Here is a 22,429-nt window from a genome sequence, read left to right on the forward strand (position 1 = left end):
CCTGTCCCTGGTCAGTGCTCTGCTGCTTCTCCCCCAAGTAGACAATCTTCATGTGTTTTTCCCTCCCAGTGAATCTCTTCTGTGTGTGTTGTGTAGTATGATTTTGTGGTATTCCTTGGCTCTGCCTGGATACCTTCAGTTCTGTAACAGTTAAATTGGGAAACACCCCCACCCCCACTTGCCCCACCCACACACACACCTGTCCCACAGGATTAGCCTTGTAACACTTCCATAGGGAAAGCCTTTCCCATGGGAGCAAACACTTACAAAACTCAACTTTGAACTGAAGGACACTTCACTGATTTTTTTCACTCCACTGTCCTCCTTCCGGCCTTCGAACTGTAAACACTTAACTCACCCAGCCCACAATGATTCTTCATAAAGAGTAAAGAATAAGCCCAAGTATTTCCTGAGCTAAAGTACCTTGCTTTCTTCAGAAGAATTTCTTTACAGCTACAGTCACCCAAGCACAACCTTACTAAGTACCATTGCTTATTCACCTTCAGCGCACTTGATGTGTGGGGTGGGGGTAGGGAGAGCAATAGTGTAGCAAACTTCTGTCAGGGCCAGTGTCAACAGAAGATGATGGCATTGATTCAGAAATAAGCCTCAGTAGCTCCTCAGGCTCTACCTTAATACAGCTTCCCAGAGAATGTATAGAGCATCCTCATTTGGCAAGACAGTAGTTCTTTGCCATTTCTGACACAAGTCTATCAACGCCTCCCCAAATCCCTGTCAAAGTGGAGGCACAGACAGTTCAGGTTACAGCACAGCAAATGCTTCTTGTGACCTTGAGAAAGCAGCATTTGTTTAGATGCACTACTGTGGTAATTTGTCTGCATTGATCTTCCAGGCACCAAAATCCACATGAAAGGCTTACCTATAAAAGAGTCCTATAAAAAGGTCGCATGCAACATGGTCTGATGTTTCCTCCTTTAATATTACGACTGGTGGCATATGTTAACTCAAATGGAGAGTGTGGGGTTTCATACTTTTCCTTTCCTGCCTTCATTTAGAAAATCATATATAAGAGCACTTCCCACGTAAGAGAGCTGTGATTGCAGAGTGGAATTTCCAGTGGGTGGAACAGAAATAATCAGCTCTACAGTTATTCACCCTCCCTCCCTCCCTCACTCCCTCCCTCCTTCTCTCCCCCATCATTCCTTCTGTCCTTTTCTCCTCCCCACTGCTCTCCTCTCTTGGAGCCACAATACAGAAACAGGCCTCAGCCTAAGAGGGACAGAGACATTCTCCCAATCCTCACATTTACTGTTTGTCTTCATCTGAGTCACTGCCATCAAATGACCTTCCCCAGAGAAACAATTTGCTAATTTTCCAATCAGTGGAGCCAGGATTTCAAATACAGGTAATGGAGGTCCTAACCACTAAAACTCTGCCTTGGCTGTATTCTCACTTACAACGACAACCAGAATCTTCCTCATTGATTAACATTCAGTCCAATTAAGTGTCTAAGTGTCGCAGCCTGCTCCCAAAACCACTACTAACAGTTGTTAAGACGGAATGCTAATGACATTTCACAGACTTGGCAATTGTTAAAGGTGTTACTGCGAGCGAACAAGCCAGGTCGAGACTAAGACTAGAATACTTGCCTTGCCGCCCAAAGCCCTTTATATAAATATAAAGCCTCTTGCCTTGCCCTGTTTCTGACCAGATAGCAGATCTGAAGATGGACTTTTCAGACAGTGTCCCTCTAGACAAAGAGGACCCTGTGGTCAGTTTTATGGACTGGCCTTGGAACCAGTAAAGCAACATTTCTATCATACGGTAGAGAGAGTCAAGAGAGTCACTCCCTCTCCACACAGAGATTCCAGGAAAGAGACACAGATCCCCTTGCTTGATAGAAAGTAGGTTGCATCATAGACGAACAGGTGAACTGAGAGATACAAAGTAGTAATCTTCATCTGAAGCTACTCTCTGCCTTTCCGTACTCTGTCTGGTCTAAGGTAGTTAGCCTTCATTTTCAACCTCAGGCTCCTGCTAAGTGCTGTATGCTAGAAGGCTTGCCCCATGGCAGCTTCCCTAGGGAGAAACATGAGCATGTTATCCAATGAGGTAAAGGGGAACTCAGAAAGCTGCACCATGTAGTTTCTATACCTTGCTCAACCCTGCAGGCAGTGGCTGGGATGCTCTGTAAGTACAGTTGACCCCCTTCCCCACAAATCTAGCCTTCAACAGTCTCCACACCTTGTCTTTTTACAGCAGAGCAATGCACAGCGATTTCTGCTCCCATCAGTGCTTCACCAGATCTTGTTTGACCTTGTTTGTGCCTTAATGAAGACCATAAATCCTATACGTAATCCCTGCACTAATATATCATTTAAGGAATTAAAGAAAATTCTGATTTTTATCAGGGTAATTACTAATAGAGCATCTAACACAAAACAGAGATTGAAAAAACAAACATGAAATACATAGATTTCCAAATTTTATATACATTATATATGCATATAGATATATTTATATAATTATAATATGTAATTATATAATAAATAATAAATTGTAGAATATATGGTATATGGTACATAACATATAATTAATATATAATATAATGAATATGATGAATGATACAATATAATATGTGGTATACAATATATAATATACTAAACAATATTAATAATAGATATTATAGATATAGCTGTTATATATCTATACAGATATATACATGAATAGATATATATATGATAGACTAGTTGACTAGTATAGCATAACCCTCTGTCACTGATGTGGTTTTCATATGGTCTTAAGAACCTTTTAACTTCTATTTAACCATGAAATAATCTAAAATTTTCCATATTCATAGAAGATATATTGGCTTCTATGGATCAGGCCTTTCTGAAGTTTATAAACAAAACACAAAATGACCTATTCTGTGGCCTTGAAAAAGATTGATACTAGAACTGTTCCGAGTCCTCATATTTCAAAACTTCTTTATGGTCCATTTTGAAGGACTTTTTATTTTAAATTCATATGCTTGTATGTGGGTGTGAGCATGTGGAGGTACCCATCCAGGCTGGGTTGTCCTGCGGTTCCAGTGATTATACACATGGGTTATCCCCATTATTATATGCACGTGGCAGGTGATATACCCCATGGGTTGCTGGGAACTGAGCTGAGGACCTCCACAAGAGCACCAAGCTCTATTAGCCACTGAGGCCTCCCTCCAGCCCTGGTCTATTATTTTTTAGAATAGATTTACCTATTGTATTTGGAGGTACAAGTCCTACATATCCAAAGTAAGTAGATGTGATGGTATGTAATAAAATAAGGACAGTTTTATGTGTATATATAATTTTCAAATAATGTTCATTATTTCCCTAGAAAAGAATGTGAACTTGTACGGTGCCTCAGCAGGCAGTGTCCTGGCTGCACAACACGATTATTACAGCTCTGATCCCCAGAACCAAAGTAAGAGGCTGGGTGGGGCTAGAAGTAGCCTGCCAATTAGTTAACAGGAAGTAGCCTGTTAATTCCAACATGGAGACAGAAAAAGGGAGTCCCCTGAAGAAAGTTGTCTGTCCAGATTAGCAAAAATGCCGGCTCTGGGCTCACTGAGTGACCTTGTTTCAATATATGGGGTGGAGAGTGAACAAGGAAAATACCGCGGAAGTCAACCTCAGGTCCCCAAGTGCACATGTAAACATGTATACAAGCCACACACCTGTATGACACGTGTCTATATCTGCCAGAAAAAAAGGAACTGGCTTCTTTTCTTTCAGTTAATAATTTTTCTTTCATTTCCTTGTAGCCAAGTTCAAAAACAAATTTTATAGGATTGCCGTTAGTTGCATATTATTTTCTTTTTATCTTATTGCCTGTGCCATTGGTTATGTTCTTTGCTCTCCTTTACTTACTCTTTTAAATCAAGACTTTCTGCACATTCTCTCTCTCTCTCTCTCTCTCTCTCTCTCTCCCCCCTCTTTCTTTCTTTCTTTCTTTCTTTCTTTCTCTTTTTGAGACTTGAGATCAATTACTTCCCTGTGGATTTTTGAAAACTTAACCCAGTTTGCTTTTCTTTCTATTCCTCCTGGTGCATTTTGTCGCTTGGTGTCAGTCTATCTTGCCATCTAGGCTTCAAGACTGTGATAGGAAGAAACAAATACTGCATGTTTCCCCCAAGAATACTTAGTGCTTCTTACGGAGAACCATGTATTTGCCGTGCGTATAGAATATAATGTGGGGGGAAAATGTTTTCATCGGTCAAAGTATTTATTCTTTAAGGTGACCTGAAAGGGACACAGGTATGGATTCACAAATAGTCTACGGAGAAAATATGACTATAAATGTCAATGACACGCATTGTAAAGCACTATGGGATGGTGAGAGTTGGCTTCATAACTCCTGGGTAGACCCCATCCTGGACTAGGCTGCATAGTAGTGGAGCTCCAGAGAAGAGGAGAGGAATATGGAAAGAATTGGGCCAATGGAGTCCTTCATCATTTCGCTTGTCTAATCGTGGTTAATGGTTGGAAGTTTTAACAACTTGGAATAAGCCTGGGAGTAACTGAATAATTTTCCAGCTCTGTATTCTCTTTAGACTTTAACCAGTATCACACGTATACTTCCCAACGTCTAAGGGCATAGTTCTTAATGTTCTCTAGGCAGCAAATACAAGACGCTAAGCAGCAACAAGTAGGATAGGAACATTTGTACATGTCCGCAACACACAAAGTCTGGAAACCCAGGTTTTTTCAGAATACAAAACCACTAGTACAGCTAGCTGGCTGAGGAGTGTATGACTTCCAGTAATAACCTTTAAAACAAACACCTGGATTCCTGAGATTTCCCCTATTCTGGTACTGCTTTAGGCACTGTAGGAAGAATGTGCATTCAAATGGCTTATGGCTTCAATCTGCCATTTCCTTCTCATCAAGACATTCTAGAACTCCAGCAATCCCATAGTCCCAAGCAAATAAATAGCTCTACCATCTCAGATCCATCTCTGAGCACAGGGCTTCACCATGATGGGGATTCTTTAGGGGAGGCCTAGGATACAGAAGCTAGGGAAAGAGGCTACCTTCAGAGTTTACAGCAGCAATTCCAGACAACTTTGATTCCAATCTCCATTCTCAACTTTGTTTAATTTCACACTGATCTGAACATAAAGTATGAGTATAATGAAGAAAAATTAAAAAGCAGTTTGGGGACAGTGGATGCCTCAGTAAGGAGAGGTGTTTGCTACGGGGCCCATTGACCTGGGTTCAATCCTCTCGAGTTCACATGGTGGAAGGAGCAGGTGGAATGTAGACTGAGCTCTGATCTCCAGTTGTGTACAATTACGTGCACGCACCCAGGCACTCACGCATGCACCAACACAAACAAATAGATATTAAAATGTTATAGAATTGAAGCTAAACATGAAATAATTCCATTTAATAATTTAAATAAGAAAGAACAGCTAAGCACACATCACTGATACACTGTCTACTTAGAATGCAACTGTGTGTATCACCGCACATGCTCTAATGGGGGTAGTTCTAATGCTCTAATGATGTTTGTGAGTTCAGCCCTGGAGTCCAAGCGCTTTGGTTACTTGCTAACTTCTGTTAACTGTTTTAAGTTGGTGGGCTGATTTAACTTCTCAAGGAAACCTGTTACTACAATACAGGTGCCTCAATCGTTGATAGAATGTTCCCGCAGAGCACCTTTAAAAAAATGCAGTGACACTGGATTGTGCCACAAGAAAGCTATTTTCCTTTTTTTGTTTCCAACTTTCAGGAAGGACAAGTTTACACCAAGTCTACCACTATCGCCCATATGTCCATTTCTGTCTAATTGTAACACTAGTCAGGGAGCGCCTTTGAGGCTCAAATTCCAAGGCAAATGGGAAGGAAATATGCAGACTGGAGCTGAGGATTGGACCAGAGTAACTGCCCAACTTAAAATCTTCAGCTCTGCCTGTGGTGGAGGTCAGACTTTCTCAATCCAGAAAGGATTCCTAACACCCAATGGTCACGGCTTTCCAGACTTCCATAGAATGTGACTCAACTCTCCCATTTACAGAGAACAACAGTAAATCAAAAGCCACTTCCCTGCACTAATGCAATCGCTCTCCTAGACTTTAGGATTGTCAAGAAGCCTGGAGGGTAAGGAGTAGCTTCAGGCCACCCGCCCACGGTAAGGAATGTCCCTGTCAAGCAAGGAAAAACGGAAAGACGAAGGGGGGGGAAAAATCAGAACTTTTCCGACTCCATGAACCTTGGCCCTGACACTGGTAAGATAAAAGTGAGGAGGAGGGAACCACTGGTTTAGGCTTGGGTGTACTGTCCCCAGCTCCATCAGAGAGTTGAGTCACCCTGGAACTTTCCCTGGACAGACAGTCCCCTGCACGGCCACGGCCACGTCCCCGGCCCTCACCTTACTGAACACCTCCAGGTCGTCCTCTTCCTCGTCTAGATCCAGCACATCGGCCTGCAGCAGGCTGCAGGAGCCGCTGCCACTCGGGATCGGGGCGCCGCCCCGCGGGCTCTCCCCGACCGCCAGCTCGGAGGAGCCCGACGCCAGGCGCTCGCCGTCCATCCCGGCAGTGCGCGCCCAGCCGGCCGCCGCCGCCAGCCCTGCTCCCCCGCGCGCGCCCATTGGCTCCCGAGGCGCCCTGCGCCTCCCTGGCCAGCCCAGCTCCTGCCCCTCGGCCGTGCGCAGACGCGGAACTGCGGGAGCCCGCGGCGCCCGGGCAGGGCGGGAGAGCTGTGGGGCCTGCCGAACCCTAACCTGGCTCTGATCAGCAGCTGGGCTTGAAATTCTGACTCTAGGAACCCCGCCAGGGTGGGCAATGGAGACCCAGAGGACAGGAGGTGGCGTTCTCGCGCTGACACAGCTAAGGGCTACCAGGTTTGTGTGTGAGGTGGCAGGATCCATATACACCAGGAGCAGAACCAGCTTGATTTCCTGTACCCAAAAGTGCTTTTTTCCTGGGTTGTGACTTTTTCCCCCTTCCCAGGTCTGTTTTTACAGAGACTGATGCAAAAATTAAAGACATCAGAAGCTCCTGGTTTTCGATTGATTGTTTTTTTCTTGACCCAGTGATTGGACTTTGCGGTGGTTTTTACTGTCGAGTTAAGGAAGCTGAGGCTGAACAATTATTTTCAGCTACTTTCTAATATAGCTTTCTCCTGGAACTCTTCCTGAAGTTAATGTGCAAGAATGTTTCCAAGCTCCAAGGACTGCCAGCAGCCCTGGGTATTACAAGGAGAAAGAAACAATCTTGCATGCCTTTTCCCACAGTGCAAAGCTGAAACGATTTAGTTGTTCGTTGCTTGGTTTTTATAGATTCAAACTTAATCAAAAATTGAGTACAAATCGATTAAAATTGATTACAAATTGATATTTGTTAAAAATAGCTTCCATTTTTATTATTTATTCCCCTTGGCCTTACCTTTTTTTCTTCTCTCTTTAAAATTTGTAAATGAAGACTCGGGTAAGAGCCAAGTATGGGAGCGCAGGCCTCTCTTTCAGCACAGGGTAGGCTGAGGCAAGAGGACTTCCACTTTGAGGCCAGCTGATTTTAACACAGGTTGAAATAAGAAAAATGGGGTGGGAGGAACAGATAAAAGGATTCCCGATTTAATTATTTTTATTTCTGGTTGAGACAGTTCCCCAATATATTCCCTTTTAACTATTTAAGGACCTCCTGTGTGTTTCAGGATATGACCCACATAGCATCCAGCCTGGTCACTGGCCACTTAAATATACAAATTTGTTTCTTTGCCTTATGGTTTCTGTCCCCAAAATACCGTATGCTGCCAGTCTTCCAGGAATTATCTATACTCCCGTCAATTTTAGTAAGGCTTGTGAAATGACAGTCTGGTTCCAATTTCCTCTTTGGTTTTATCATATAGATTGCATGTCTTATATTTTTAGTAAACAAATGGTAATGGTTTTTAGGCCGAGAACCATGAAATATATTAGTAAAGCACTTTTCCAGACATAACTCATTCAAAATGACTCTTTGCTGAGTTCTACAAAGAACACAATTTATGTTTTCCTTTCTAATCTCACTGTAGCTATGGAGAGAAAAGTTTGAAGTTTCCAATTTTCAGACTTTGAACCGGGAAACTATTAATGATACTGTGACTCACAGAATTACCCAGACAACATTAAAAAAAAAAAAAAAAACACAAACAGACTCTGAAAGGTCAATAGAATTAATGGCAGATGCACAGCTCAGATCACAGCCTAAAATATGCCCTGTGCATTAGTGTAAACACTTTGGGGAGTGTTGCCTGGTTTTGAGCAACCAAGCCATCTTCCCATGTTGCTTTGGACATGGATGTCCCTGATAATCAGCATTATGCTTTTTTTCCCTTTGAAAAAATGGCCCTGGAGAGAGTAGCTGGGGACAATATAGCAGCTGATGTTAAGATTCCACGCTGTCCCTTTACAGAGTTGTATTTTGCAGAGTGTGCCTACTTGGATTCCTGGTCTCAAGGGCTTTCAGCTGGGTCCAGTCAGGACACATCTGCTACAGCATTTGCTTCATTCTTCCTACCTCCTACGCCCAAAGATATCTCAACACACATGTACAGCTTGAAGAAGTTATGGAGGAGTCGTCGCCCCAATTCCCTGGACTTTTGGGGGGCCGAAAGTGGTTATTCTAAGGTTGTTTTATGAGGAATTTAAAAATGGTTTTAATTTAACAGAGAGGAATTAGCTAGATTGAGTTGTACAGTCATAATCTCATTTGGTAGCTAGGTTACAATCATATCTTTGCTTTGGTGTAGAATTTATTTGTCAAAAAAGTTTAAAAGTACAAGGTTTAGAGCCAGTCCTTCTATTGAGGTCATTACAAACTTCTCAGTTGATTACACATGAGAGTTAAGGGCCAAATAGCAAATTCATGTCTCTGAGTTTATGAGAGTACTTTTAAGATAATATTTAAGCTTTAAAGGCAACAGTCCAGATTACCTTATATAGATGTTTTTCAAAACCATCAGAAATCCACAAAATTTGAGATTTAAAGTTATTTATCTTTTGTTGAGGCATATCTGTTCCACTTTGGTAGATTTAATGAAGAATTTGACCATCTCTACCTCCAGGTGAGGCAATCCTTTGTGGCTAGACAGCCACTGAACAAAACTGCCTGTTTCATCTGCAGACTAATACTGTCCAGAAAAGGACAGATTATGCAGAATAGTTGACTGATAAGTCCTGCCAAGACAGGGTGATCAGCCCTTCAAAATCTGCATTTCAAGAGTCTGTCAGTTGATTTTGGGCCAGAAGGCTGAAGACTTGAGCTCACATGTTGCTAACAGGGGACTGTGCTAGTGGAGATTTGTCTCTACAACCTCTCAGTTCTGGAAGCCATGTTAGGATTCCTATGTGTATTGATATTTGGTCATTCTCAGATTTCTGCTGGGGTTGAAGACTCTCATAGCCTATCAGGCTGTTTAACTCTGAAATACATATTTTTTTTGGAAAGTTATCTGATAGTTTACAAGTTAGCCAAGATAGAACATAGATGTTAAGCCTTTCTTAAGCTGGAATGGATAACTAAATGTTCTGTTTAACTGATAAAGTGTTGGACTGGGTGTTAGATATACTTTATGCTTTTAATTACAAAATGATAATAGTTGTGCTCAGCTTATATTTGAGAGAAAAGTTTTTTTTAATTAGACAAAAAGGGTGATATATGGGATGATGTTACGGTGAGGCAGGTACAAGATAGAATGAGGCCTGTCATTGGAAGAGAAGGAAGGATGGTGGGAGAAAAGTTTGAGGGAAGAAGAAGAGGAGGAAACTGGAATGGGAGGCAGAGAAGCCTTTGAGAGAACATGGAGACTGATGTTAAAATTTCATGCTGTACCTTTACAGGTTGTTATGAATATTCTTAAGGGATGGATGTGAACAGGGTTTTTTATGTTTAGGTAGGCAATTATATCTTATCAATCTGATCAAAAAGAAAAAAAAGAAAAAATGGCCCCACTGTTCTATTTCTTTATGCCCTATGCTTGACTCAAGGTATCATGCAGTTTCACAAGGCAGGGAAAACCATATTGATCCTTGTCCTCAAAGATGAAGAGGTGGGCAAAGGGGAGAACAATTAGAGAAAATAGGAAAAGTGTACTATGATTTACCCTTCGCACTGGCCAACAGGAGACCACCTTTCTTCTGAGACTCAGCCCCACCTTAATGTAAAATCCAAGTCCACTACGCCTCAGCTACCCAGGACTAAAGTTGCTAGCTGAAATGGTGGAAAACCTCTGTGAATCCTGTCCAGTGTGTGCCTCACTCAGGATCTGCTCCATTAGACTCCTGAACTCTCTGCTCCCCGTTAAATGGGACTGGTGCAGTATTCTTTAATGGAGGAATTCTTATTTTGTTCTAAAGCCATTAAATTAGCAAGGCCCAAAACTTTGAGTTGTGGCATCGAAATGAAGGTACTGTCTCCATCCTGTCCTTTTATTTCCCAGAATATTAGCATGGTTGTTATTCTTCCTAACGGGCCAGTACCAATTAAAATGGGGAAGAAAAAGATAGAAGCCCCATGGAGGGGTAAACCTGAGGACCATTACGAAGTCCCACCCCCTAGGAAACAAAGCATCTAGTACCGTGGTTCTTAACCCTCCTAATGCCGTGATCCTTTAATATAGTTCCTCATGTTGTGGTGACCCCCCAACTGTAAATGTATTTATCTTGCTGTTTCATAACTATAATTTTGCTACTGTTATGAATTGGATTGTAAATAGCTAATATTTCTGATGGTCTTAGGCAGACTATGTGAAATGCTCCTTTGGCCCCCAAGGGGTCGCTACCACCAGGTTGAGAACTGCTCTTCTAGTATGCCATTTGGTTGTATACGCTACCTTCAGAGATAACGCCTAAAACCCATAACTCATGGCTACTTTCAAATGATTGGGTGGAGTTGCCAAGGAATGGAAACCTACATTGGTGAAGAGATCCAAAGGAAGTCCATTCAGAAGGTTCACAACCTAAGCTATTTTTTTTTTTGTTTTGCATGTGAAACAACCCAGAGGACTGCACATTGTCAAGATGACTCAAAGATAAGGTAGCCAGAGTTACACATTCCAGGATAACTATCCCAAAACAGAGCTCATGTGCAGTCCAGTAAAATAGGAATTTCTTCACCAGTGTTGACCTGCCAGGTTCTACTGTTGCATGTCTCTTCTGCCAACAACACAGACTAATAATAATGACACCCTCCCAGGAGCAGCACGCCTGGTACACCAGACAGAAGCCAGCATCTCCTTTCTGGCAGCAGATTGATGACATTGGACTTCTGTTCTTGAGGCTTGGGTAGAGAATCATGCTCACTCAAAATGCACACATTCCAGATATGATTATGTTTCCCCTGTCATTAGTATTTCTGCTGACATCACCATGAATAGATACATACTTGCAATGCCTTAAGCATACTCAAGGCTAGCATTTCCTATAACATTGTATCTGATCCAAAAGCACATTTTACAGCGTGGGGAGTCACCATGGGTTCACAGGCATGAAATCAGTTCATCATACATTCCATAGCCTAGACATTACAATGGACAAAAACTATGAACTGGCTTAGCGAACAGTGTTCCTGCTCCTTTCAGGGTTGTACGAAGGTGCAGTATGCACCAAGCATTAGCGTTACATGTGCATACATGACTTCATGTGGGTGGAGCACATGGGCCCATGATAGATCAATGAAAGTGAGAGCGATGTAGTCACTGTATCCCTCATAGTACACTAACGTGGGCTTCAGTTTCCATCTACCCTTTCTGACTCAGAAGTGACTCAATCATTGGCCAGGACAGATCACGTGGCACTACTGAATAGGAAGAGAGCTAGGAAGTACAGTGTCACTGTGTGTTCAGCAGGCAGTGAGTCAAGAATGTTTTTAATAGCACGAATGACAGTTGTAACCTTTCAGCAGCTAATTCTAGGTGCTTAACAGGAGGCAAAGACAAGCTAATACAGGGGCTATGACCTCAAAGCTGTGATTATTACCCAATTATCTGAAAGTACACAGTTCTTTACATGAAATTTCTCACTGGCTTGGAGAATTCAGGCATGTATTTCAAGTTATTAACTTCAATTTTCTCATCAGCAAAGTTGGGATAGTTAATAATAGATACTTCAAAGGTTATGAAGATCAAAGTAACTAATACACAGGGACTAATATCTATCTACATCTTAATTGTTTTATTGCTTTTACTGCTAGCGTTATTGACTTAAGTACTAGTATCAGGCTGCCACGTTTGCCCTGTAATTGCATTTAGAATCCCAAGCCATGTAGCTTTCACTTCAAATGTGTGTTTTCAAAAGGTTTTCCTTAGTCTTGTCGTGGGCTGGAAAGTGCAAAAGAAAAATTGTCATTTTTTTTTTTGCAACAAATAAAAACACTGGGAAATAATAAGTATTATTTTAAGCATCTTTAACTTAGGAAAATTCACCAAGCATGGACTGTGTTTGTAATTCCATGATCAAAGAGGTCGCCTTCCATCTTAACCCTGTTATCAAAGTGGGACTCAGGCTGACCATCAGTCAGAACTGGAAGCCAGCATTATTTAACACCGTAGGTTCACTTCTAGAGACACTTGATCATTGTTCAATGAATGTTACCCCATTCTGCGAACGCAATGGTTTTTGCAACAGCTTGATGCTGTCAAGTTTGTCTGTAAAGTGCTGGTTTATTTGTAAACAAAAACAAATTTCCGTTATTTTCTAGCCTCTTCTTGCAAGAAAAAAGACTTTCATCAGAACTTTATTGAGTGTCAAAGTAATCGGCAGTTCACTTGAAGATATTTTCTTTGCTTAAAGTTGGCAAAGTGATTTCTGTAAAATATTCTGGTGGTCAAGGTATTGATTTACATTCTACTGAGATCCTTGAAGGAAGATGTTCTTGGACAGAGAGGGAGCATATCATAAAACTGAGGCTAACGATGGTTTCCTTTTCTTTTCTAAAAATATCTATATTGAAGTTTAATTTCTACAGCATGTGATTTGTTATTTAAAATGCTCAGCTCAGTGGTTTACAATCATTGCTTGTGAGCCACCAACAATATAAATTATAGAACTTCTTCATCATGCCCAAAGGAAGGCTCTGCTTACAATAACACTCATCCCCATGAACTCCTAGGTGCACGTCTTAGAGCTGAAAATATAATTTTTAAATCTCTAAATTTGCCCATTTTTCACATTCCACAGGAAATAAATAATTAAGAAATTCGTAGGTCTTTTGTGACATTCTGTCATTCAGCATGCTGTTTTCAAGGCTCAGCTCCCATGACTCTTCATGCCACTGTATCAGCTTGATGCCTTAGGGAAGCCCTCTTGGAACACTGAACCTTATTTAATCCTTTCACAGCCATTCTATTCTACATATGCATGTATGTGCATGTGTGTGTACATGAGTATAGGCATCTCCTGAAATGTAACATGTAATCTGAAAGTTAATGTTAGTAATTAAGATTAGAAAAAAATGAACGTGTGATTGCCAGTGATCATGTTTAACACATTAAATGAAAAGTAATTGATGAATTAGAGGCACAAAATGATACAGCTCATGAATTTTTTTTTGTTGTTTAATAAACTCTGATGTTATGGAGAGACATAGATATGTCTGTCTGTATTTCCAAAAGTAGCCCTTTCGTGAAAGTTTGTTAATTAGCAAGTTGGCCTTTGTTAGATACTCTGTCTGCCAGCACCTTGACTTGGACTCTAGAACTATAAAAGATAAATTTCTGTTGTTTATTAACCACCCAGTCCCTGATAGTTTTGTCATAATAACCTGAAAATTATTAGTCATGAGGCTGTTTACTGCTATAAAAAATGCATAAAAAATGTGAAGTTGCCTTGAAATCGGGTAAAAGGCAGACACTGAAAGAGACTTGATGACCGAGCTGAGAAAGATAATGGCTGTGAATCAGCAATTCCAAATGATTGGGCTGGGAGGGCTCGGGAGAGGAAGGATGTGCGTATAGTAAACATCTTCATGGAGCAGGGTCTCAGCTAGAAATGAGAAGATGCTATTAGAAAGCAGAGGACAGTCTTCTATAAAGTAGCAAAAACATAGCTGAACACTTTGAAAACCCCATGAGAAATGAAATGAAACATTTGGCAAGGGTGATTTCCAAAGAAAGAATCAATGGGGCCTGGTGGTTTATCCTTGAATATGGGAAGAAAGATGACCTAGAACAGTTACACAAAAGAAAAGTGTAGAAAAATTTTAGCTTTTCTATTAAACAAACAAGAAGTCAAACAAAAACAAAACAGCACTAACAACAACAACAACAACAACCAAGAAATACTTCCTGAGAAAGTATAAAGAATAAGGACAAATTAGATGGTAATCCCGTGGGTCTGGATCTCATGGAAACCAGCTTCTTTTTACTGGGATACTGGGAAAACCAGTCAGGAATCTGGAGAGAAGGCAAGATCTATTTTCCTGAACAGAGGCCATGACCCAGAAGACTTCCAAAGGCCACTGTAGAAGGTTTTCCACGTGTGTGTGTCAAGTTTAAGATTTTTGAGGGCAGCCTTACTCAAAAGGAAGTGCCATTGCCCCAGCTGCTGTCCTTGTGAAGACGTTTGTATTCAGTTCTGGGGCCTCACTTTGTATTCACCATAAGTGCAACTCTAGCTGTAGATGCAGATTCATAGAGCAAGTACCTAAGTAAGCTGTTGGGCAATTGTATCTAATATCCAGAGATGCCTCGGAGAACTGTAGCAAACAGGTAGAGAACCACCGGTATACTGGAAAACAAAACAAAACAAAACAGCCCCAAAACATTATCTTCTAAGTAGGACAGTATCCAGTGAGGCCATGTAAAGATGCCCAATTTCATGGCCACAGATTAGTCCAACCAATGGCCTAGGATTATGGCTTAAGAGAACAGCAGATGTGACTACAACCAGTAAGACTGCTAAGCACTAATCCAGGGGAGCAAGACTTGGAGGATCATGTCAAAGGTTTTGATCAAGCCTTAGGGTCATACTGCTGGGCCTGTTGTTTACTTGTGTGGAAATTTTCTCTGCTTTCTTATTTCTCTGTTTTAAATGGCAGCGGTTGTGCCGTTCTGTCAGCCTCGGTATTTCAGAAGTGCAGGAGGTATTGGATTTCACAGGTTCAGCGCTCAATAAGACTCTGTGTCAGAATGACTTGGACCTTGATTCTCATTCATCTCTGAGCCAGAGAAGACTTAGCCTTTAGACCCTTACACTGTTGATACCAGACTGAGTTAACACTTTAGAAAGAATGCAGTTTTAAAATAGGAATGTCATGCTTTTCAGGATCACTGGGTTTGAATCTTAGAGCTTGAATGATAGTTCCTCTGAGTAGGAATTAGTTACCAATGTCTAACAAATAAACAAACATGGGTGAGCTTTTGATGTTGATTGCTTTGAGTCTTTTGAACTCTGAGGGGGAAGCCATTTTAATATTGTTTCCCTTCCCCACACAGTGTGTTCCATTTATTTAGTCGCTTAATTTCTTTCAAAAACCTTTGATGTCTCACACTGTATATATTCTGTCTTTTTACTAAGCTCGTTCCCAGGTATTTTATCCATGTCACGTCAATGAAAGTGGAATTGCAATGCATACTTTTATTTTTCAGTTGTTCACTCTTATTATATAGAAATGAGACTTTTAAGATGTTGATTTTTGTTTCCTCTAATTTTTAGCACTTCCGTTATTCTGTTATTAGTTCTAATAGTTCAGTGAATCTAGGACTTTCAATTTTAAAATCAAGCAACCTATAAATATGGTTTCACTTGTTATCTTCTGGTAAGGGAGGCCTTAATTTCATTTCCTTAAATATTTCGTAAGGGTTAAGGAAATAGAATTATAATGCACAGTGTATAATCTATGTATCCATGTATATATCTTTCTACCTCTCCTCTATCTTCCACCTATCGATGTAAAGAGATATTTTATAAAAACATTGGTTTATAAGACTATAAAAGCTCATATATTCCAATCTCTTCAGTTGACAAACTAGAAACACAAAATATTTAATGATAAGGGGACAGTGAGATGGATCAGTTAACAAAGATATGAACAGAGAAGTTTAGAAAGTTTTCTTCTAACCTCCATATGTGTGCAGTAGGGCATGAGAATGCCCATCTGCACTGCACAAACTCCCCCACCCACACACACATGCACACAAATATTAATAATTAATAAAACTTTAAAAAATTAATAAATATCCTATTCTCTAGCTCAGATTCAGCAACAGTTATACCTGTTTGGGTTAAAAGGCAGAAACTTAAATAAAAATACCAGTGTTCAAGCTTAAGGTCAGCCAGGAAGATTACCCCTTTCCATGGTGGACTATGGCTTTGTTCAGGCCTTTAACAGTTTGGGTGAGATCTACATTTCAGAGGATGGTCTGATTAATTCATGTGACCAATTTCAATGTCAAGTTCATCAAGAGACACTCTCTGAAATACCTAGACTAATGTTTGACCAGATAGCTAGGCACCTCATGATCCAGTCAAGTGAGGAGCATAAATAGTCATCCAAAATCCCATCTTTGTCAGCCTGGCAGTGATGATATTGCGATATAAACATGAAAGCATATTTGGCCTTCAGGACTTCTGTCTAGAACTTTAAAAGTCCTTGTAATTGTCTAGGAAAATAGTGAGTGGTAGGGGTGAAAGAAAGATATTTTGTAATACATAATAATCTCCTTTCAACCACACTTGAGTTTATAAGGCAATTTTTGCATGTATGAAGTATGGTTTCCAGGGGAAAAAGATATAAGATTAGAAGGCTGGAACTTTGAACCATGCCTCCCAGTCTCTAGAGAGGGAAGACTGCCCAGAGATCCACCTAACTATGAGTGCATAATGATTTAATTGACCACACCTCTATAATAAAAGTTTATATAAAACCTAAAGGGTGAGATTCTGGGAGTTTTTGAATTAATGAACATGTAGAGGAAGAATGAGCTCAATGCTGCTGAGGGAGAGGTGTTCTAACATACGTTGGCTTTACCCTCTTCCACTTAGCTATTTCTAGGTCATCTCTTTTATAAAATATCAAGAATAACTAGGCTGTTTATCTCACTTCTGTTAGCCATTCTATCAAACTCACAAAACCAAGAATAGCATCAGGAGAACTTCTGATGGCAGTTGAGCTGGGCAAATGCTTTGGGTTATCTGAAGAAGGACATCATGCAATGGGCATCTGCAAAGACAGGGGAAGTATTGTGGGATCTGACTCTCCTCTGGCTGGTTTCACAACTACATCCAATTGTGGAATATCCACTTGATAGTGTCTAGATAATTGAACTGATTTGATGTGCAGTTGAAATTATTGTTGGTCAAAGTAAAGAACTGAGAGTGTGGAAGAAAATCAGTGGTTCTCTATGGCATCTTTAAATATATCCTTACCCCATGTTTAATTCATTCATACAGATAATAATACAGTCGTGATCCTCACTCATATGCTACAACTATCCCAAATACAACTGTAAATGCACTAATGACTTTCTCTGGAAAGAAGAACCAACCAATCTAAAGTAGTGATGATTATTATCTTTGATGAGTGTGTTAAGCAGCTTTTTACTGCTTTTATACTTGCCATGATATAATACCAGAGTTAATCAGATTATAAGGAGGAAAGATCTATTTTGTTTCATGGTTCTGCTTGAGGAAAGATAGAACATCATGGTATAACAGTAACTAAGGCTTTAACACGTGGTTCTTTGGGAGACATATACTCAAATAATCCATACCAAAAAAAGTTGCTGATTTTCAAATGCTGCAATAAATTCCAATACATCACATAATAAAAGAATAAAAAAAAGAAAGCCAAGATATTTGCGTTTGACACATATAATATATTCATAACAAAATAATAAATATTCATGAAAGTTATAGTCCACACTGTCTTTATTTTTTATTCTACACTTCTGTCATTACTCTGTAGTCACTCACAACTCATATTTACAATTACCCTGTGACACCTCTGTCACTTTCTATTCTGTCTTCCCTTTGCCCTAAGCAAGTGCCTCAGCTGGTAATATCATTTTACTTCTGTATGTGACCCATGTCTTCATACCAGACTGGGCTAGACCATTAGCATTCTTATGAGCTTTGACTTGTAATTTTCTATTAATTCCTTATCATAATTGACCTTAATTATCTTTAATGTATATTAGTTGTATATGCCCCAAAGATTCCTTTGTCTCCTAGGTGTAATTTTTGTTTTACTCCTTGATTATATTGTGGCACAGTCTAATTTCCTCTTGGTTACTAATATAATAGTTAGTAAAATCAAAACTGAGGCACTTGTCTCGACTCTAATAAAACAAGTAAATACCTAAGTATAGAAAGAAGTGAATCCCAGGAGGTTCTGATTACATGATAGCAGCTGTCACAAAAGGTGATCAAAACCACCAGTAGACATAGAGGCTTGCTCAGCCTCATCAAAAAATGACTAGACAAAAACATGCTTTGCAACACTCTGTTCAACCTCAAACTGATAGCACCATTACTATTAATGATTGTGCCCTAAGAGAATTGTTTCAAAGTGTTTGACGTAATCCTCCTCATTTTTATCTTTGGAAGGCTCCTTTGGCCATAGCTTCTCTGTATATGGCCATGGTTTTCTACAGCACAGGTACTCCCACTTCACTGTTCTACTCTTCTCCACTATAACTCTCTGGAGAACCGTTAATTGTGTTTTGGCGTTTTCATTGGTATCAACCACAACAGTCAACACAGTAGCTTCTTTCTTTCCCTTCTGGTTCAAGAGAAGCATGATGAAATCTTAACCCCTCACTCAATGGAGTCATTGTTGGGTTCATTGGCAGAAACATTTCTCCCTCTGTAACTTAGACTTCTTCTAGCAAGGCAGATAAGAGAACAAGAAGCAACATTTTGCCAGTGAATCACTGGGGAGAGAACTTTTTCCCCCAGCACTTTTTTTATCCTAAACTTGTGTATTCTACTTGTGGAATAGAAAAACACCAAAACTTTAAATATGCAAGGCTTTAGGCATGCAGAACTTTTTAGGGAACCTTGCCCAGATTCTATAGATGGATGGTCCTATTGGCTATATAGCTGGTCAAAAATATTAGGGATTACATCATTCTCAGACTGCATAGTCATTGAATAGTTCTATACTCTGAGGGCAAAGACCCAATCATCAGTTTAGGAAAATCTGGGGAAATCCCAATGTATTCATGATGAAAAGCATTTAACAAAATCTCACTCTGATAAAAACCAAGAATAAAGCTCTCTGATTTCTATTCAACATTATTGGAGATCACAGCCAGGCAATTGCATACTAGTGATTTTTAATATTTTATGTCAACCCATCTCATTCTTAGATACTTATAGGCTGTAGTCTGAGTGAACCAAATTGCCACCATCCACTGCTGGTGAGATACACCTCATTTAATCAGTTGAAGGACTGAATAGAATAGAACCAGTACTTCTGGCTTTTCACTTGTTTGGGAACGGAAAAACAGCAGGTATGAATTATACAGTTTCAGTTGTTACATTTGCATGGTCAAAGGGCATAAAAGGAAAATGACTCAAAAATTGACTCAGAAAATTTGGTGATAATGTCTGTGAAAACAACTCTCTTTTTGAGCAAAATCCTGAAAATATTCCATTTGAGTGCTCACTAATCAGGTATATAAAATGATACATTTGCCCGCTTTTTATTAATCAATTAAGTAATTTATATCCTAAATGTTGTTCCCTATCCCAGTTCCCCCTCCCATAGCTCCTTCTCTTATCCTCCTCCCCTTTCCCTTGGAGAGGGTGCCCTATTCTTGTATCCCCCTCACCCTGGTTCATCACATCTGTGAAGGATTAGGCCCATCCTCTCCCACTGATGTCAGAAAAGACCGCCCTCTGCTACATACGTAGCTTGAACCAGGATGCATATGCTCTTTTGTTGGTCCAGATAAGTTGGCACTGTTAGACTTCCTGTGGTGTTGCCATACCCTTCAGAGACTTCAGTCCTTCCTCCTAAATCTTCCATAGGGGTACCCAGAGTCCACTCAGTGTTTGGCTGTGGGTAGAGCCTCCCAGAGGACAGCTATACTAAGCTCCTTTCTGCAAGTACAACAGAGCATCACCAATAGAGTCAGGGATTGGTGCCTGGCCATGGGATGAGGTTGGGCCAGTCAGCCATTATTTTCTGCCTCTGCTCCATCTTTGTCTGTGCATTTCTTTTAAATAGGAAAAATTTGGGGTCAAAAGTTTTGTAGGTGATAATTATTGGATATTAGCCAAAAATGTAGAGAGTACCCATGAAACATTCCACAGACCCACAGAAGGTAAACAAGAAGAAAGGCCCAAATGAGGATGCCCAGATCCTTAGAAGAGGGAACAAAATAGTTATGGGGAGAGAGGGAACTGGGTGAGAGAGGGGAGTGTAAGGGAAATAGGGGGACAGGGTCAGGTATGGGGAGAATAAGGAGAAAGGCCCAGAGGGCCAGGAGAATGAATGGAAATATGTGGCTGCCAAGGGTGGGGGTGGAGAATCTCTAGGAAGTCCTAGAGACCTCAGATGGGGAGGCTCCCAGGAGTCAACGCAGATGACCTTAGCCTAGATGCCTAACAGTGGTACATGGATCCTGAGGAGACCACCTTCTGAAGCCAGGCAAGACCCCCATGGAGGAAAATAATACATATTGTAGATACCAGTAGATTATTTCCTCAAAGTTCCTTCTCATCGCCTAATGCTTATCAAAACTAGATAAATAAGAAGAAAAACATACATAGATAATTAATTCCTACTTTTAGAGCCTTCTAGGGGGAAATAAGCCATGTCCAGTAAATGCTAAAATATCTTGAGAGCACAGGCAACAAGGCTGAATTTTCATAAATAATCAGCAAAGGTTTTAACCTTGACTTTATTCTTCTGGAAAAAATGAAAGTTCTTATGTTGAATATTGATCCAGATTTTTATGAAAGAATCTGGTCTTTTAAGGCAAAACCTTCATGTTTTTTTTTAAATGAAAAAATAAGTTTATATCTCTTTTGAATAGCTGTATCCAAAATTATGCAATTATGACAATCCCAGTGACCTGAAAAATTATTTCAGACTTAGCACACAGCCTTTCCCAAAAGCCTAAAGGACATTGATGAGCTGCATAACCACACATGTCCACATCCCACTGTGGCTAATGTCATTTGGATGTAGTATGCATTACCTGTTTTTAGTGAAATACTTTCTTCCTTTTCCACTCTTCCTTCTAGTATTCACTGTTTTTGTAGTTGTCGTCTTCCTCCTCTTCCTCCTCCTCCTTCCTTCTCCTCCTCCTTTTTCTGTTCCTCCTCCTCCTCCTCCTCCTTCTTCTTCTTCTCTTCCTCTTCCTCTTCTTTGTTTTTCTTCTTGATTTATTGTTGTAATAAAGTTAATGCTCTTCCCTTTCTTCCAATCTTTCTACTCTCTTTCCTTCCCTCCCTTCAGTTCTTATCTCTGCCCTGCCCTCCCTCCCTCCCTTCCCCTTATTGCCCTCCTCTTTCCCTCTATCCTTGCTTCCCAGCAGGTGGAATTTAGATCTTCAGACACACTAAGTAAGTGCTCTGTTATTGACCTGTATTATCAACTCCATAATTATTCATTTCCTTCATATTCAAATCTGACAGATTTTATTTCTTAAATTAATCTAAGAATCATGATGGCCTCTAAATTCTTTATCTCCAGCTCTGGACTTTATGTCTCAATCCAATTCAGACATTTTTTGAACTCATGAAAAATATAGAAAAAATTTAAATATGTACAAATTCCTCAAACACATGCCAAATTTGGCTGAAATTTACAAAATAAATTAAAATTTTATTCATACAGTTATCCAGAAAAAGAAAACAGGAACTTATGCTTTCATAATTCTTTTCACATAGTATAATTTAACAAAACATTTTGTAACAGACACCACATACACACACACACACACACACACACACACACACACACACACACAATAGATGGACAAACAGAATGAGTCCCCTACCACATTTCTATAGCTGGAAAGAATTGGTACTAACTCAAATGAACATCAGTGGATTTTGATATGGTAGACACAGAGTTATTAAGATAAATATCACTTTATCACTTATTCTTAAAAGTTAGAAAGCAAAGCTGTGGACTGTTGCAGCTAGAATTCTGACACAATATTATTAATAAATAAGGTGCATTCATTTAAATTTGGAAGGTATAAAAGGGTGTTATCTCCTTCATCTCGTTTATTTATGTTAAAGATTTGTTTACTTTTATTTTATATGTATATTGGTGGTTTTGCCTGCGTATATTTGAGTGCTTGTATGGAGATGTGTATGATGTCCATAGACACCAGAAGAGGGCTATTTTAGGGTTTCCATTGCCACAAAGAGACATCGTGACCAAGGCAAGTTTTACAAAAGAAAACATTTTATTGAGGCTGCTTATAGTTTCACAGGTTCAGTTCCATCATCATTCTGGTTGGAAGCATGGGAATGTCCAAAG

General features: G+C 40.0%; 1 protein-coding gene and 1 long non-coding RNA gene across 3 annotated transcripts in view; one reads left to right on the plus strand and one right to left on the minus strand.

The window, feature by feature from the left end:
* The window catches only part of Snx7 (sorting nexin 7), an 84,275-nt gene extending 77,729 nt beyond the window's left edge, over positions 1–6,546 (minus strand). For both annotated transcript variants that reach the window (NM_001012083.2, XM_087624853.1), the window contains 1 exon segment: positions 6,376–6,546. In NM_001012083.2, the coding sequence (NP_001012083.2) occupies positions 6,376–6,537 (162 nt within the window). In that variant the 5' untranslated portion in view covers positions 6,538–6,546.
* Positions 6,547–6,662: 116 nt separating this feature from the next.
* On the plus strand, positions 6,663–13,572 carry LOC134485953 (uncharacterized). The gene is made up of 2 exons (XR_015672466.1): positions 6,663–6,849; positions 8,417–13,572. It is a non-coding gene; the product is annotated as an uncharacterized LOC134485953 (long non-coding RNA).
* Positions 13,573–22,429: the final 8,857 nt, after the last annotated feature.

Source organism: Rattus norvegicus, chromosome 2 (assembly GCF_021556685.1).
Source record: "Rattus norvegicus strain SHRSP/BbbUtx chromosome 2, alternate assembly SHRSP_T2T, whole genome shotgun sequence".
NCBI classification, from domain to species: Eukaryota; Metazoa; Chordata; class Mammalia; order Rodentia; family Muridae; genus Rattus; species Rattus norvegicus.